General features: G+C 33.4%; 1 protein-coding gene across 1 annotated transcript in view; it reads right to left on the reverse strand.

Annotated features, from left to right (window-relative positions):
• Window positions 1–17,042, reverse strand: part of LOC108905751 (dual specificity protein phosphatase 7) — a 54,611-nt gene that overhangs the window by 15,122 nt on the left and 22,447 nt on the right. Inside the window, exons 3-4 of the mRNA XM_023454153.1 lie at window positions 1,230–1,336; window positions 986–1,121 (exon numbers count right to left, since the gene is read on the reverse strand). Of these exons, the coding sequence (XP_023309921.1) occupies window positions 986–1,121; window positions 1,230–1,336 (243 nt within the window). The remainder of the gene's footprint in view (window positions 1–985; window positions 1,122–1,229; window positions 1,337–17,042) is intronic.

Below are 17,042 nucleotides of genomic sequence, written 5' to 3' on the forward strand. Positions count from 1 at the left end.
TAAACGATTACTCTCTTCAAATTTCTGAATAGAAACTTTCTCGTGTCTTATACGCCTGTGATAGTTAATGCAACCAAAATTACATTAATGGCAATAGTTAACACAAAATTCAATAAATGCATAAATTTAGCAGTGAATATACTCCAGTGTTGAAACAGTAGGCAGTAACTCATATTCAACATGTAGACCCTGCGGAGGATGCGATTCCATAAACGTATCATTTTAGAAGGTTCCAAAAATTATTTTGGGAAAACCTAGATTATCGAGACAAATTTACACTCGCCAACAGTACTTTTTCATATATGCCAAAGTATGTAGTCAACAATTCTGCTCTCACAGACCAGATGGTCTGCTACCACCTGCATAACCCTTTTATTATTTTTTTTTATTTTTTACACCACCTAATTTAAAAGTTATGTTATTTATTGTCACAAAATTTTTTAATATTGACACAGTTGGATTGTAACATTATTTGGTATGGGTGTATGTATACACTTCATTTGAAAACACTGTATAAAAACTACAATGCCCAGGTGGGTGTACGGTTTAATTTTTCGCAAAATAATTCCAAGATATGAATTTATTATCTTAGAAGCAAGATGTATTCGTAGTACTGAAAATTTCCGCTAGTACGCTGATGATTGCTGATGTAATTCTTGCATGGAATCAGAAGTTTCACTATAGCTATAAACGCCTTTATCTTCTGATATAACTTAGTTATTAAATATTCTGAAATAAAGATTTATAAAACAGTTTACGGCTTCTGGGATTTGAGTTTCATTATATTACAGAAAGCTAGTTTATTCGTAACCATAATATTATTTAGGCTTTCCCAGAAATTACATACATTGTTTTCCAAGAAAATAAAGTAAGCATCATCGAAATCTATTATGGAAGTTATCTGCAATACCTATATCTCTCTTAACAAGCTTCAAACTGCTCAATGATTTATATACCAGAATCTCAATAAGAAAGTTAAACTTACCAATAAATTCTATGGCTTTGGGAAAGTGACTTGCTAAATTCTGCGACCAATGGTCTGTAATTGGGATCTGCATGTACTTTATACTGCCCAGGTCTTCAAAAACGTTGGGCAAGTCAGGTGTGACGTTGAGCACATACTGAAAAATATATTTACTTATTTTGGTGATTTCCTTGCTAGTACATTTCTAGGAAAAATAAAAGCGGACAAGATACAAGCATTTGAGATAAACTGTAATTGTAGTTACCTGTATACTATGCCTGGCCAGAGCCTGACTATCCTCGCTGTTTGCGGCATTGCCAAGGAAGAGGTATGGAAGGATTTCGACAGGGAATTCCCGGTCATCTTCGAGACCTATGAAAAAGTCTACGTTTAATTATATAATTCTAGTAAAAAGGTGCATGAAAACAATCGCATACAATAAAAATGTTAAACAATGATATTCCACGAGATGAAAGTATTTATATAGAACTTTATTTCATGAGATTTCCACTTTAAAATTTACCATGTAGGACGCTACAAGAACAGACAGTTTTGTATGGAAAACGTTCAATTCATAATAATTACCCTCCTTCAGTTTTCCATGAGTTATCAATGTCGTTAACATTTTACATTTCCACTTAAAAATACTTTTGACCGCTCTTAGTCATTTCTTTAGCAAATATTTCACTTAACTTAAAATTGTTTTGCAAATAGTACACTGCACTTCTAACTATACAGGGTGTCCCGTAAAGTATGTTACAAACTTTGGGTGGTGATAGTACATAAAAAAATATGACTAAAAACTCTAATACACATAACCTCCTAAACGCACCATTTTGAAGTTACAGACCTTCAAAGGTGCAACTATAAAAGCAGTTTTTATGACGTAACTCTTTGTTGGAAAAAGAAAACTTAATGAAATTTTCAGGGCCTAATCAGCTTTAGGAAATCAATAAATAATGCGGATATGAATAAAATCGAGAAAGCAGAAGGGTGTTTTTTTATCACCCTGTATCCTATTTTTTGCTAAAAAAAATTTTTCTGCAAAGGTACAGCAAGTATCATAAGATTTTTAGAAAGACCATTGAATTTAGAAATTCTTTTGTCTCTTGCATTTTTTATGTAAAATGATTAGTTTTCTAATAAATTTACAAAATTCAAAGGGAGTTTACTCACTGCTAGGTGTTAAATTTGACGTATTCAAAAAGTAGGCGCCTGTCACTTTTAACATAGTTGACATTTGTTACCATATTTTAATCGTGTCTGTTGACGAATTATTAATTTGTGAGTACAATGGCGGATAACAATCGTTTTACTAATCAAGAATATGCCGAAATGCATTTTATTTATGGATTATGTAATGGAAATGCAACAGCTGCTCGAAGAACATACATAGAACGTTATCCGCAGAGACGTCAGCCGTCTACACAATTATTTACTCGGATTCACAGACGGATTATTGAAACTGGTAGTGTGGTACCCCGTTACATACATTGTGGTAGAATTGCTAGAAGACTACCCGCGCAAGATGAACAAATTTTGAGATCTTTTGAACAAAATCCGGGAGAAAGTGTGCGAAGGGCAGCTAATCAGTTACAGCTTTCCAGAATGTCAGTTTGGCGTGTTTTGAAGGAAAACGGCCTTTATGCCTACCATCTCCAAAAAGTGCAACATTTAATGCCTGAAGATCTTCCCCGACGCCTAGAATTCTGCCGAATAATACTTAACCATCACCAACATAATGTGGAATTTATTAGCTCCATTTTATTTACCGATGAAGCCACCTTTACACGAGATGGTTTACTGAACTTGCACAATGCACATGCATGGTCAGACGAAAATCCTCATGCTACCATTGATAGTCATCACCAACACCGATTCTCAGTCAACGTATGGGCTGGAATAATAGGTGACTATTTGCTCGGGCCTTTCTTTCTACCTCAAAGGCTTGATGCAGTAGAATATTTAAACTTCCTAGAAAACCATCTCCCTGAGTTAATGGAAAATGTTCCTTTAAATTTGAGACAATACATGTGGTACCTCCATGACGGGGCACCTGCGCATTTCAGTGTTCATGTTAGAGAGTATCTACATATGCGGTTTCCTAATCGATGGATTGGAAGAGGATATAATGCACCAATAGCCTGGCCACCGCGATCACCGGACTTGAATCCTGTCGATTTTTATCTTTGGGGACACGCGAAATCTCAAGTTTATGCAACCCCTGTTGATACAGAAGATCAACTTAGACTGCGAATTGTAGAAACCTTTAATTTAATAAGAAATAGTCTATTCATATTCCAAAGAGTCAGATTTAACTTTATAAAGAGACTGACAGCATGTATCGATGCAGAAGGAGGTCAATTTCAACATTTATTATAATAACATATTTTGTTTTAGTTCTGTTTTGGTTACTTAATTAAAAAAATTATTTTGGAAATTGATTGTATTCTTAAAAATTCACTAGGCTTAAGAAATGTATGTAAATAATTCGGAAGCACTCATCTCTCTGCATTTTGTAAATTTACTAGAAAACTAAACATTTTACATAAAAAACACAAGAGACAAAAAAATTTCTAAATTTAATGGTCTTTCTAAAAATCTTATGATACTTGCTGTACCTTTGCAGAAAAATTTTTTTTAGCAAAAAATAGGATACAGGGTGATAAAAAAACACCCTTCTGCTTTCTCGATTTTATTCATATCCGCATTATTTATTGATTTCCTAAAGCTGATTAGCCCCTGAAAATTTCATTAAGTTTTCTTTTTCCAACAAAGAGTTACGTCATAAAAACTACTTTTATAGTTGCACCTTTGAAGGTCTGTAACTTCAAAATGGTGCGTTTAAGAGGTTATGTTTATTAGAGTTTTTAGTCATATTTTTTTATGTACTATCACCACCCAAAGTTTGTAACATACTTTACGGGACACCCTGTATAATGATATTAAGGGAAGATAATATCCATACCAGCATTGAATTATACCTAGTAAACAGCTTGGATCGTTCATCAACCGTCAGCCGAACCCACCAGACATATACCGGTTTTAAACTTATTCTCATCAAAATGCCGCAAGTGAGAACTACAGAAATGGAGCAGATATGGAATGAATATAAGTGAAATGTAACAATGCTACATCTATGAATGGTCACTGCTGATTAATGATCCTAGCTGTTTCTAGATATTGTGGGTATAATTCAATGCCGATCGGGGTATTAGTTCGCAGAGTAGTTTCCAGCGATATCGTCAGTCTTGCTTTCATAGTACCTCAACAGCAAGTCGCTCTATGTCAGTTTGGCCGATTGAAGGTCTAAGCATTGAGTATTAGTGACCATTGATAGATGTAGAATTGTTATTACGTCTTACCTATGCTAGAATGTCATCTAACAGTAGTATTTACTTCCCGCAAGCTTTTCTTTTTAAATAAATTGCGCCATTTTCGTTAAGAGCACTGTATTAACACAAAAAAGACTTCTGAGCGAAAAATCAAGTGACGAATTGCTTTTAAACTTTGCTAGTACATTTTACTAATTTAAAAAACTGAAGCTAAATGTTTTCATCACTGAAATTTAAGAGCAATCAACATTTTTTTCTTATTTTAATTCATAAAATGTATCAACAAAATATGAAAATAAAATTGGTAACTAGTTCTTTTGATTTCTGGAATACATGTAAGTATAAAAGGTTTATAAAGTGTCAATTTGCTCGAAAATAGTACTTACAGATTATCATAATCATAAGATACCTTCGAGTTGTTTGAATGCTCTTTTAGAAAAATATATTTACTTTCCCAACGTAAAATAAAAAATTGGAAAAATATAGAGCCTCTATAAATTATACAAGCCACGTGATCAGTAATTTTGTTTTGAACAGTAATTTTATTTCCTTCACGTTGGGAATTAAACTTCAGTAAAATTAAAACAATAAGATGAAGATTACATTAAAAAGCAATATTATGTTTCATCGGCTGTGATTGGTGTAATTTTTCACGAGATTCTATTCAACCAATCAGCGATCGCATTATCTCGAGAGTAGACGTAACGGTTTGTCATTGTTCACTGTAAACGTATCATTTATTTTTTGTGCTGAACGACTTTTACTTTTCTTTTGGAAATGAAGGTATTATTAATATTGCTGACGCCAAAATTTTATTCAGGGATTCTTCATTCTCAGTACCAGCCCTGCAATGTTGGTTGCCCAAGCTCGGCGGTCACGTGGGTTGTAAACATTTATGAAGGCTCTGTATAAGTTGTTACTTGATACAGAACTGTACTACTTTTTAATGATATTAATATATGGAACTTGATATTACCTCATCTATCTAAGTATGAATTTATTTTGAATATCTCTGCTATTTTAGAAACCTATTACTCTATATCCGAAAAGGGAGCAATTTTGGGAAAATGTTCCTATTTACTTTCGAAAGTACTATCGCAGACTCCCTGAACCAGTATTAAATCTGGCTCACCGTATATAACTCAAAACGAAATGGTATAAATGCATAATTTCAAGGTTCTCGGCATTCAGCAGTGTCAATGTCATAACTCACTGACTTTTCCAAGGCCTTTTGGCCTTTCAGACCCCATCTAATGTTCCCTTCCAAAAATCGGTTTGTTCGTTATTCGCTTTGTCTATTCCTCACCGGGTCCTCACCCCAGAATGAAATTTACAAGGCAACATTTGAACAATTGTTCAAATTTCGCAACATTTCCCAGCCTTACGCAAACAAAACAATATCACACAAACATTTTTCCTGTTTTCATCGGCCGGGAGTGATTAATTATTAAAGTCGCTTCGTTTTCGGCCTCAATTAGGCGGGACCGGGGAATGTTCGAAGCATTTCGCATGCATGTTGCGCTGGCTCGGCCATTTCAATCAATAATTCATGTTCGGGGTAAACATTTTAACAGTATTCAATTTCCTTCGTCCTTTAAAGCCCGTGCACCGGATGCAGCACGTAAATTGTTCCAGTGACTGTCAGATATGCGAGGGAGTACTACAAAACGTTAAATAATATTCTAAGATTGTATCGGGTCTATGATAGTACAGCTGTGATTCCCCGATTAGATATTTCACCGATGACTATTCAGCCAATAGTTGCTGGAGGCTCAGCAATAGATGTGTGATAAAAAAAAATGTATACAGGGTTGGAAAATCCACATGGTCCATCTACCTTTACATGAGAGTGACAAAGTAAAGAAATCCGTGCGATAGACAAGGACGGCTATAGTGATGACGTTTCATAATCTGAATAGCCACTGGGTTAGAAGTGGGACTGACTATTCAGATTATGAAACGTCTTCAATGTAACCATCCTTGTCTATCGCACGGATTTCTATGACTTCCTTTATCGCTCTGACGTAACGGCCGATGTACCATTGGGACTTTCCGAACCTGTATAAACTAATGAAACTTAAGCTGGCTTACAATTAATTACGTCAACCAGTGGCGGTGATACGAGCCACTACGAACCTCAGAATTTTAACGCTACTGAGTATGATTGATATAGGTATAAACTACAAAGTATCTATGTCATATCACTATTATATATATCTACTACTCTGCGACCTACAGCCCCGTCAAGTTAAGCAATAAATTACGCCCGTAATATCTAGTAAGCATCGAAAACCATTCGTCAGCAGAAGCACCAGACAGACCGGTAACGGAAAGTACAAAAAATTATTGATGTAGACAACTTCACTATTACACTGTATTTAAGATAACAGTTTTAACATAACATATCTATAGATTTTTTTTGTAAAACGGATAGTTTTTAAGTTACTTTCCATTTATTCGACTATGTAATAATATTGTTTCTTAGGAATTAAAAATATTGACCAAGTTTTCAAAATACTCAATGATATCGAAAGTCTGTGATCTTTCTGGTACCGATTCCCTGTATGTCCGCCCACTGACTGACGTAGTTGAAAGTCAACTCAGTAGACTCTATTTAGATAAATTGTTGACCCAAATTCCATCAGTCTACGCCAGACATCCTCAGAAATATTTGACATAATATATATTTTTTTACGTGCATATGAAACTTTTTACAAAAAATCATTTACTCTGTTACCTTCTGAAGTGGGGCGTAAATTACATTTCCTGGGTACTTTTACAAAAAATAAATGTCACGCCACCGTGTATAGCAAAAATAATGACATTTAAAAAAGAGATTGTAGTTAAAGATTGCATGTCGCCAAAACGCACCATTTCATAAAAAAATGATTGCAGCTTTTTACTACAATTTTCAGTTACAAAGAGAGTACTTTGTACTTTGGTAGACTCTACTCTAATGAAATATCATCTTTTTAAATGTGCAACTATGTTGTTTTATGATTTACACCATCTTACCGGTATTCAAATGTCAGCGTTTAATGAGGCATAACGCAATTTGAATGAAACCATGAATCAACATTTCGGGACCCATATCTTAATATTGATTTTGTAAATTTATCATAAAGAACAGTATTTTTGAGTCGATAGAATTCATTTTAATTTTCGTTCAATATTTTTAACTAAAATTTGATACACACATAGTCTTTCCGAAGTGAGTTGAACATCTATAAAAACGACTAGCAATAAAATTTAATGAGTTTCATAGGTGTCCCTAAATAAGTTTTCTGCTAAGGTAAAAAATAATAAACATTTGTATGTGTAGAAATTTTCCATTATATGTTCGTTTGGATAACAACATATTTTAATTATTTATTTATTTCAATTTTCTTTATATAAATTATAAATTGTCCTCCGAATTATATCTCTCGTCATGTTAATGATACTTTAAAATTTTTATTTTCGCTTCCTCTTACGCAATGATCTATAACCACTTGTTTAATAACACAAAAAATTGTGGACACTGAAACTTTAGTTAATATGTGAATTCTACTTATAATTTCATTATCTGATAATGAACATGTAAATCTTTATTTTTAAATTCTAAATATGTTTCATCAACAACCAGTTCCACTAATTCAATATTGTCTGGCGGTATTCCGTTTTGTTCCATTTCAAAAGGTCTTCAAAATGCCATGTAATAATATTAGTAAACAAAATATCCCTCTTATTTCTCCCTTTCGCAATTATAGTATCAATAATTAATAAGTGACTATAATAAATTAAAATTACTTAAATCACACCAAATTCCGCATTGCTGCACTGCACTGCTAGGCAATTTGTCGACAACTGAAATGTATGATCCGGTCGGCTGTGTTTGTTCGCCGTTTGCCCGCGCGCCCATTCTTCAACTGATGGTCAACCAGACCTGTATATGGATATATGGATATGGATATGCTAAATAAATATGGGAACAAGTTTTTCAAATATTTCAAAGCCGAGTTGCTGTGTAGCAACCCAATCTGGTACATACCGCTATTTGATCTTCAATTGAGATCGGAAAGACTATACTTATTTTTAAAGGTGACAAAGTAGTAGCATAGTATTAGGTATATTTAGCCTTTAATATAGATATATGTCGGAAAGTACAGTTTGTGATTTGATTACAAAAATTGCTTACATCGATTTATTAACAAAAATGTTCCGTATGTGTTCTAGTTCTTGGCCCACACTGCATATACCATATAATACCAGGTGTCCCGAAATTAATGCAACAAAATTTGGTCAGAGTCTTCTTAAGACAAACTTAGGGGACCCGTATTTTTTATTTTTGCCAAGTGGCCCCCTCTTTCGGAGTTGCATCCCCCTGAAATCCGCACCTACAAATAGTCTTTTTTATATCTCAGAATCACTAAATTTGGTACAAAGGAGTTTTATGACATGTGGAGTCTGATAGTACTATGCTTTTTGGCAGGGAACCCCTTTAAAACACTTTTTCGTGGGCCGCCCTGTCTTTGGAGCCAAAAAAATTTGATCACATATTTGAATTTCTTAAAAAATATTAGCTAGAAAGCCAGTGAATTTATAAACTTTTGTCACTTGATATTTTTTTCGTAAAATGCAATGTTTTCGAGAAAAATGGCAAATCACGATATGCAGTCAGTCACATTTTATATGTACGACTCTTCACTATTGAAAGGATTCAACTCTATTTGTTCTAAATTAGGTTCAAAGAATTTTATAAAACTATTTCTAAGTACTTAATGACAGGTATGAAATAAATGTTTATATTTAAGCCTTGCACAATGAAAAGATTGATCTGAGAAAGCAAAAACAGGTTTGCAAAACTCAAATAGGAATTGTGTAGGATATGTATTTATTCGGCATATACGTGTGGGAGTCATCAAATTCGTGAATTATTATTCAAGTGAATAAACAATCGTGATTACTTTGCTTTGAATCGCTAGAACAAATGCTCGGAGGCGATATAATCCAATTATCGATAACATAATCCATTTACGTTTTCCGAAAAAAATGCTTATTAAATTCTCATACACTTCCAAAATTTCTTACAACACTACACCAACCCAATCATTATACTAATGTACAATGCTAAGAGCTTTCAAGTTTCTTAGTAACATAACATTTGCCAAACTCTGGCGACCCTTTCTGGGTCGCAATGGGACTTTTGCTCAAGGAACAGTAACTATGCTATTAAAATAAAAGCAACCAACATGATTCTGCTTTTGGAAACTTCTTTAGGTACAGAGGTTGTAGAATAGAAAAACTGCTTACTTATTTTGTTAATGGAAAAAAAGTAATGTAGGAAAGTTATCACACTTTGGTTGTCTCCAATAAATAGGTAGGTATCTAAAATTAATGTTATAATAAAAGTGCCTACGCGTCAAGTGAAAATGTTTGCAATTAAACTTGATATTTGAAGTTATATTTCGGCCATGGTTTAAATCGCGTGGTGAAATTTAAATCTTTTCTATTGATGCTACAGCAAGAAACACTAATTTCAAAATAAAAAAATTCAAATAACATGTACATAGTTTTAAAAGAAATGGCGCCTCATCTTTTAACTTGGAATGCATGACAAATTGCGATGTACTCTCAAGATAATAGTAACAATACGGTATTTTTTTCGTTCAATCTAATTTCTCTGATAAAACAAACTTAAACTACACATCTATTTATTTAATCTACCTAAACGAGATTAATTAAAGTATTTCCATTGTCGCCAGATCATATCATAGATACTTCTGACGTGACTAGTCTATGGAAACACTTTAACGACATATCAATCTTTCTGATAATAAATGTCAAACAAATAAGTCGGTGCTATTTACTAGCACACGATCCAAGATAACTGTATGATGTTGATGTATATCCGATAATGCTTATCGATTTCAAAAATAAATTAATTTAACTTCACAACATCCGGTATTAAAGCTCAGTTTCACAGGTGCTTTAAAAAAAATACCAGGTGATAGGAGGTACTTCAAAAGTAGGGATGTAATCATCAAACATAAATCAAGGAGTAATAAATTTAAAGAAAATTTTGGGAAAATCAGGAGTGCAGCAACCCGCATAAAAATCATATTATATTATTATTGTTATATATTCATATTAAAAAAACATTTTTTTTTATATACAGAGTGTCTAAAAACATACAACGTAAAGCTAGAGCTTAATTGTATTAAAATAAATTAAAAATTTACGTACATACAAAAGTTAAAATCTACACGAAAAAAAATATATGCTATGCAAAAAAAAAATTATTATGGTCCTCCACTGTGTGAAAATAAAACTTTAATCATGTACAAAAAGTATTTTGTATAATTTCAGGAAAATAAAAATGTATTACTTTTGTTGCGGTGGAAAGTACGTCATTCTCGATCCAATGTCAAAGTGATGCTCACTGTTTTTTCGGCTTTAATGGAATTGTGCATTTTGGATTCATGCCTCAAGGTGAAACAGTGAAGAGTGTGTACTATCAAGGCGTTTTACGTGAAAAAATCCGCAAAAAGAAAACAGAGTTGAAGCTAGACAACTCATGGTTTTTTCACCATGACAATACACCCGCACACTCAGCTTTGTCAATTCGTCAATTTTGTGACAAAAATCAAACTACTGTCCTCTCTCATCCTTCTGACTCCTTGCAATTTTCTCTCAACAGATCCCGTATATTGCGAAAATATTAACTACTGTACATCGTAAGAGACGTGGTTAAATATTGATGCTCATTTGGTGTCCACCCTGGTTCTGAATAATTACTCAATACAGTGTCAAAATTTCTTACATTGCAAAATATTAGTGATTACGATATGTAAAGACATAAGAATTTGTAATCATCTTTAATATTACTTTCCAAAGGACTTACTGTTTTATTTAAAAATATATAATAATAGGTTCATTCTGCATTTTTTTATTTGCTTAACGGAAAGATATTGCAATTTTAAGGTTCTCTGCAAAAAAATAGAAAATCCATAACCATTAACAAATCTACTTCTGGCAAATTGGAAGAATCTGCTTTTACGAAATTTGCTTCCATTTTTTAAATTTAATATGCACAAACGCTAAAACATTCTGTAGATGCAGAAACTCATCTGGAAGTAGCGCCTATGTTTATAAGACAAACACATATTATATTAAAGAAATCTATATGCCCTCGAAGTTTCCTGCATAAAATTCGGACCACCCTGTATAGGTACTACATAGATTTTTCACTTTTATAAAAAAAAAATAAATAAATAAGAAGCCATTCTTTAAAAAGTACAACTATTTCCGACTTATAAATAGCTTGCTATTATCACCTATTGATAGTTTTTAACACTGAAACGTGCTATTTCCTATAACAAATGAATCAGTGTGTAATTAACGTAATTAAACTCATTCACAATTTTCCGTAATAAATGAAAAATAATACGAAATAATCATTTTGCGTTCAATTTTATATTCTTTAGGTATTTCTAACCGCATTAAACTTACAAATATATACCATTAATTACACATAAATGCAAGTTAAATCAACGATTACATAAACAAGTGGAAATAGTTGTTTTGAAGGTTTTAATTTATCGTAAACCAAACTGCAGCAGGTTTTTTCCATTCATAATTTGCCAATGAATGAACGTAGCGGACATACCATATGTTCAATTAGGAAAGTTTCCAGAGCAATAAATTCGCGAAAGATAAGATAATGGCTTGTCAAAACGATACATTTTTATGTGTGGGTGAGTTGTTTATAGTTTTTTCGTTTTGCTTTTGCTGCCTTTTTATGCAAGCCTTCAGTGAAATAATTAGTTTCGATCTAAACCAATTTGAGATAAAAAAAATATCAGTTCCTATACTGGTCACTATACTGTATACAGGGTGATACACTTAAAAAAAAAACGACAATAAATAATTTACTTTAATACGTAGAATTGAGAAAAGTATGAATGTAATGTTTAGATACAGTCTTAAGCAATGAAAAGAAAAACCGCCTGGGGTTTTTACAGTTTTATTAACAACAGAATTAGAATAAAAATTTTAATTGAACACCCTCTATACGAATTCCTGAAGGCTTTTGTTGATGGCCAGTTACTTGTTATTTTAAGCATATGTTTTTCGTTAATTAAGCGCTGATAAGAGCTATTTAAAAATATTGTATCATTCCTAATTTTAAGGCTTGTAAAATATTCAATCATTGACGCTGATTATAAGTCCATGAGGCAATAAAGATAAGCCGTCCGTTTATTAGTCGGCAAATGGAAATTGCTTTAATTTCCGGTTATTGTATGCCATATTAATGAATTTTTGGAGCATGAGTTAATTGTTTCTACCAGGCAGTGTCACCATAAAACATCATTCATAAAATGAGCTCTGTTCAGTTGACTTTTATGTTTCATTTGGGCATGCGTTGTATAACCGAAGTTCGTTAATAAACTTAAGCACGAAAGCGATTAATAAGCTCTCGATGGAAAGTGAAAAGAATAATTTAAAATTCCAAATTTCCACAGGGGCATTTTATCTGACATTTTAAGGAAAACCTAAAAAACTTATCCGTTATTGTTTCACTGACTATTCTGTCAACTTCTTCAACAATAAAGCACTTTTTTCTAAAAAAAAAATGGCATTGAAGTTATTTATTTCCAGTACAGTTTTCGTTTTCTTGTCCCGAAAGGATGAAAATAATTTTGCCTAACAATAAAATATCACATTGAAAAAAGCAGACAAATACAAAATAAGTAGTAGAAGTTGGTAACGTTTGTGTTCGTCTTCCTTTTGGTTTTAGTTACTTTGACAATTAATACCCAAAAAATAAAAAAAAGACATTGGATTAGATAGCAAAATGAAATAGAAGGTATAATAGGGTAAATTAAAGTCATTTTTAATTCAATACAAAATTATTTTATTTTCTTTCCTACTAGGCTTTCCTATCTGGCTATCTACAGGGAAGAGAAAACTACAATATAAATAGAACACAAAGGAAATAAATTTGTATATTGTAGTTTTCTCTTTCCTGATGACGACATAAAGAAAAAAAAATGTTATACTGAATTAAAAACTTATCTTATTTAGCCTATTACATCTACCAGTATTTAATATTACGATGGATTTTCATCAAGAAATATAAAATAGTATTTTAGAGACTAAACTTTCAACTACTAAGTACGCTAAGCGTAGTTTTGATACTACAGTAACATAACATTGTATTTCATCAGAAACAAATAATCAAACACTGTCATATGATAATATCATCATGAATTGAATTAAAAAATACATGTAAACAAGTCTTTTCTCCTTCCTCCTCAATTCTTCTCCTAGTTTAATCGACCTTGTATCTCTTACAATGACAGAGATCCCCATGATATGCTCGGAAAATAAGGACCCAGTATATCGACCTATGACGGTTAATATTCTCGGCAATTAGATCATATGCACTTTTCTTTTTTTTAATATTCAGAACTTAGAATATGAATATCCTTGTAACATTTTTGTTAATTCAAGATGATAATATTATTTGTCTTCACTCAAAATACAGTGTTTTGTGCGATGTACACCGGGTATTTGGTAAATAGATAGAAAGTTTTAAAGGGGTGGTAAATTTGGAATATACAAAGTGTACCGATTCGAGAAATTAAAACTGCAGAGAATAATTTATTAGAAACACCTAAGACAAATGTAAAAAATTAACGAGGAACAAATATGACTTGAAGAGCGTTAACGTTGATCTTCAAAATGAGATCCTCCATTTATCATGCAATCGCTGGCCCGTTTCTGATGGGGGTAGCAGTAACACTGAGTATCGATTCGTGTCTCATTTGTTTAGTTTTGAATCAAACTGAGAATAAATATTTCGCTCTGCCCCATATAAAATAATCTACCGGTGTTAAGTCCGGTGATCTAGCAAGCCACAAGCAAACCCTATTCCTATCAATTTAACGATTTGGAAAAATATCCTTTAAAAAATCTGTAATTGTAATAGGGTAATTGAATGGACATCCATAACTGAAAAATCAAACCATTTCGAACATTAAGTGGAACTTGATCTAAAATTTAGTGTAAATGATTTTGAAGAAATTCTAAATAATTATCACCATTTAAATTTTCAGCTGTTTTGAAACACACTTTTGAAACAGCAGAAAATTATTCGTCGCATTGGGCCACCTTCTTCGAGTTCTTGAATAGACTTCCCACGTGTTGTGGCTCTATTGTCTTGAGTCTTGATGCTTGTTATAGAATCACGTTCGAAGACTTCCACAATTTCTTCGAGATCAGGACCATGAACAAAATTTCTAATTCCGACTTCTGATCTTTGACGAACATTTTCATGTTCGTTTATTCGCCTATAAGTATTAATAAATACCTAAAGATTTGGTAGTCTTCTCTAGTCTACGAGCAGCAGCAGCATTTCTATTCGCTCTTCCTACATAAACATTATATCTGCATATTCCGCATTTGAGGATCGAGCCATTATGTAATTTACGGTAAATTAACTTGTTTTAACCACAAATTGATTTTCATACATGACCAACTAACGCTGACAGTAATTATAAACAACGCACAAGTGAGAGATTAAAGTTATTCAAATTTAATTTCATAGCAACTGTGATTTTTAAAACGTAAGATAGAAAACTTAACAAAACATTGAAATTACCATAAATTGCCGGTACTTGTGACATTACAAAAATATATTTAAAAATTGTGGGTACACATGTTCGCAAGTGACCCATTTTTAAGCACAACGTCAAGAACGCCGCCGGACGCACCATGGGATTTCCGGAAGACGGCCCCTGCAGAGTGGCGCCAAAGAGCAGGGACTTCTACCAGCAACTACGAATATACCTACGACCTACTCCAGACAGAGGACTCTCCAACGAACACTCACACCGTCAACACGTTTTTTCCATACAAGTTTTCTATACATTAGTTTTCAATAAAATTCTTAATTATTACTACCGTTGAGAGAGCGTTTATTTCTTGCTGTACAGCGAAAGCAACCCTTAAAATTAATATCAGAATCACACAAAAATAATATTTCGAATGTCTCGAAAACCGTAACACTTTGTATATAGGTATATGAGGTCTAATATATTCAAAATGACGTTAGGTATAAGTCTATTAAAACTTTACATGTACCTACCAAACACCCGGTATATTTATACTCTAAAACTGCTCATAAATGTTCAGTAATTAAAAAATATAAATTTCATCACGCGACAACGTAGAATAAATAATTTTCTCCTACCAGAGAACATTAATCCTGTTCTACTAGCGTTTCTAATAAACTAATAGCTACTTTTCTCACGCCCACTTGTCCCCTACATCAACATCTCCTCCCACGATGTTGATATCAAACTTAAAAAATCCTTTCCGTACGATTTTTATAAAGTGCGACTCACCACATCAGCGTATTTTTCGTCTAAACTAAAATAAATACGATGAGATCCGTTTTTTTCTTAGAAATAACGCTAATGCAAAAGTCGGCCTTCAGAAATGGATGGTGATTCACTAACATACACAGTTTTATATAAAAATTGTTTGAAAATACCTATTTTTAAAGGCAGAAGCGCTGTATTTCAGAAATATGTTTTCTAGCCCGATACCAAGCGAGAAAAAGCTAATACGTTATCCAGATAGGAAGCGAATATACAAATACGAGGTATGTACAGAAAATAACCGACCGTTTTTAATTAAGCGCTAATGGAGATATTTAATGATATGCGGTTGGCATTGCACATAACCTCCTCTGTAACCACATGTTTTGGACTGTTGATATCTCATTTAGTTTAAGTGTTAGCGACGATTTTTGAAATGTGCAATTTTCTGGAACAATTATGCAACGTAAAATTTTGGGTGAAACCGGGGAAAATTTTCACGGAAACGTTTCAAGCTTACGGAGATGATGCTCTGGGTTGTACGCAATGTTACGAATAGTTTTCATGATTTAAAAGTGGTCGTCAGTCAATTGAAGATGATCCTCGACCAGGAAGGCCTTCGACTTCAACTGATGACTCCCACGTTCAGAAAGTCAAAGATCTGGTGCATGCAAATCGCCGATTGACTGTCAGAGAAATTGCAGTAGAGCAATTGCATCTCAATTGGGTCATGCCATGAACGTTTGACTGAAAAACTGAACATGCATCGAGTTGCAGCAAAATTTGTTTCTCGTTTGATGACCGGACAACAGAAAGAAAATCGTGTGGACGCTTATCGGCAACTCCTTGAACAATCAAATGACGATGAAACATTCACTCAAAGGATAATAACGCGAGATGAAAGCTGGATTTACGGTTACGACATTGAAACAAAAGTTCAGTCATCACAATGGATAGGCCCCACGCCCCACGCCCCATAGATCCCCACACCCCAAGAAAGCACGTCGATTCAGTGTCAAAGTTAGGCTGACTGTTTTTTTTTTTTCGACTATAATGGAATTGTGCATATTGACTTCTTGCCTCAAGGTGAAACAGTGAACCGTGTGTACTATCAAGGCGTTTTACAACAGTTACGTGAAAAAATCCGCAAAATAGAGTTGTGGCGAGACAACTCATGGTTCTTGCACCATGACAATGCGCCTCCACTATCAGCTTCGTCAATACGTCAGTTTTGTGCCAAAAATTAGATTACCGTCTTCCCTCACCCTACTTACCTGCCAGATCTGGCTCCTTGCGATTTTTTCTTATTTCTGAAATTAAAATCACTGCTGAAAGGATGCCGATTTCAGACTATTGATAACACCGGAACAAATTCGT

The sequence above is a fragment of the Anoplophora glabripennis genome, unplaced genomic scaffold, assembly GCF_000390285.2.
Source record: "Anoplophora glabripennis isolate ALB-LARVAE unplaced genomic scaffold, Agla_2.0 scaffold181, whole genome shotgun sequence".
Taxonomy (NCBI): domain Eukaryota; kingdom Metazoa; phylum Arthropoda; class Insecta; order Coleoptera; family Cerambycidae; genus Anoplophora; species Anoplophora glabripennis.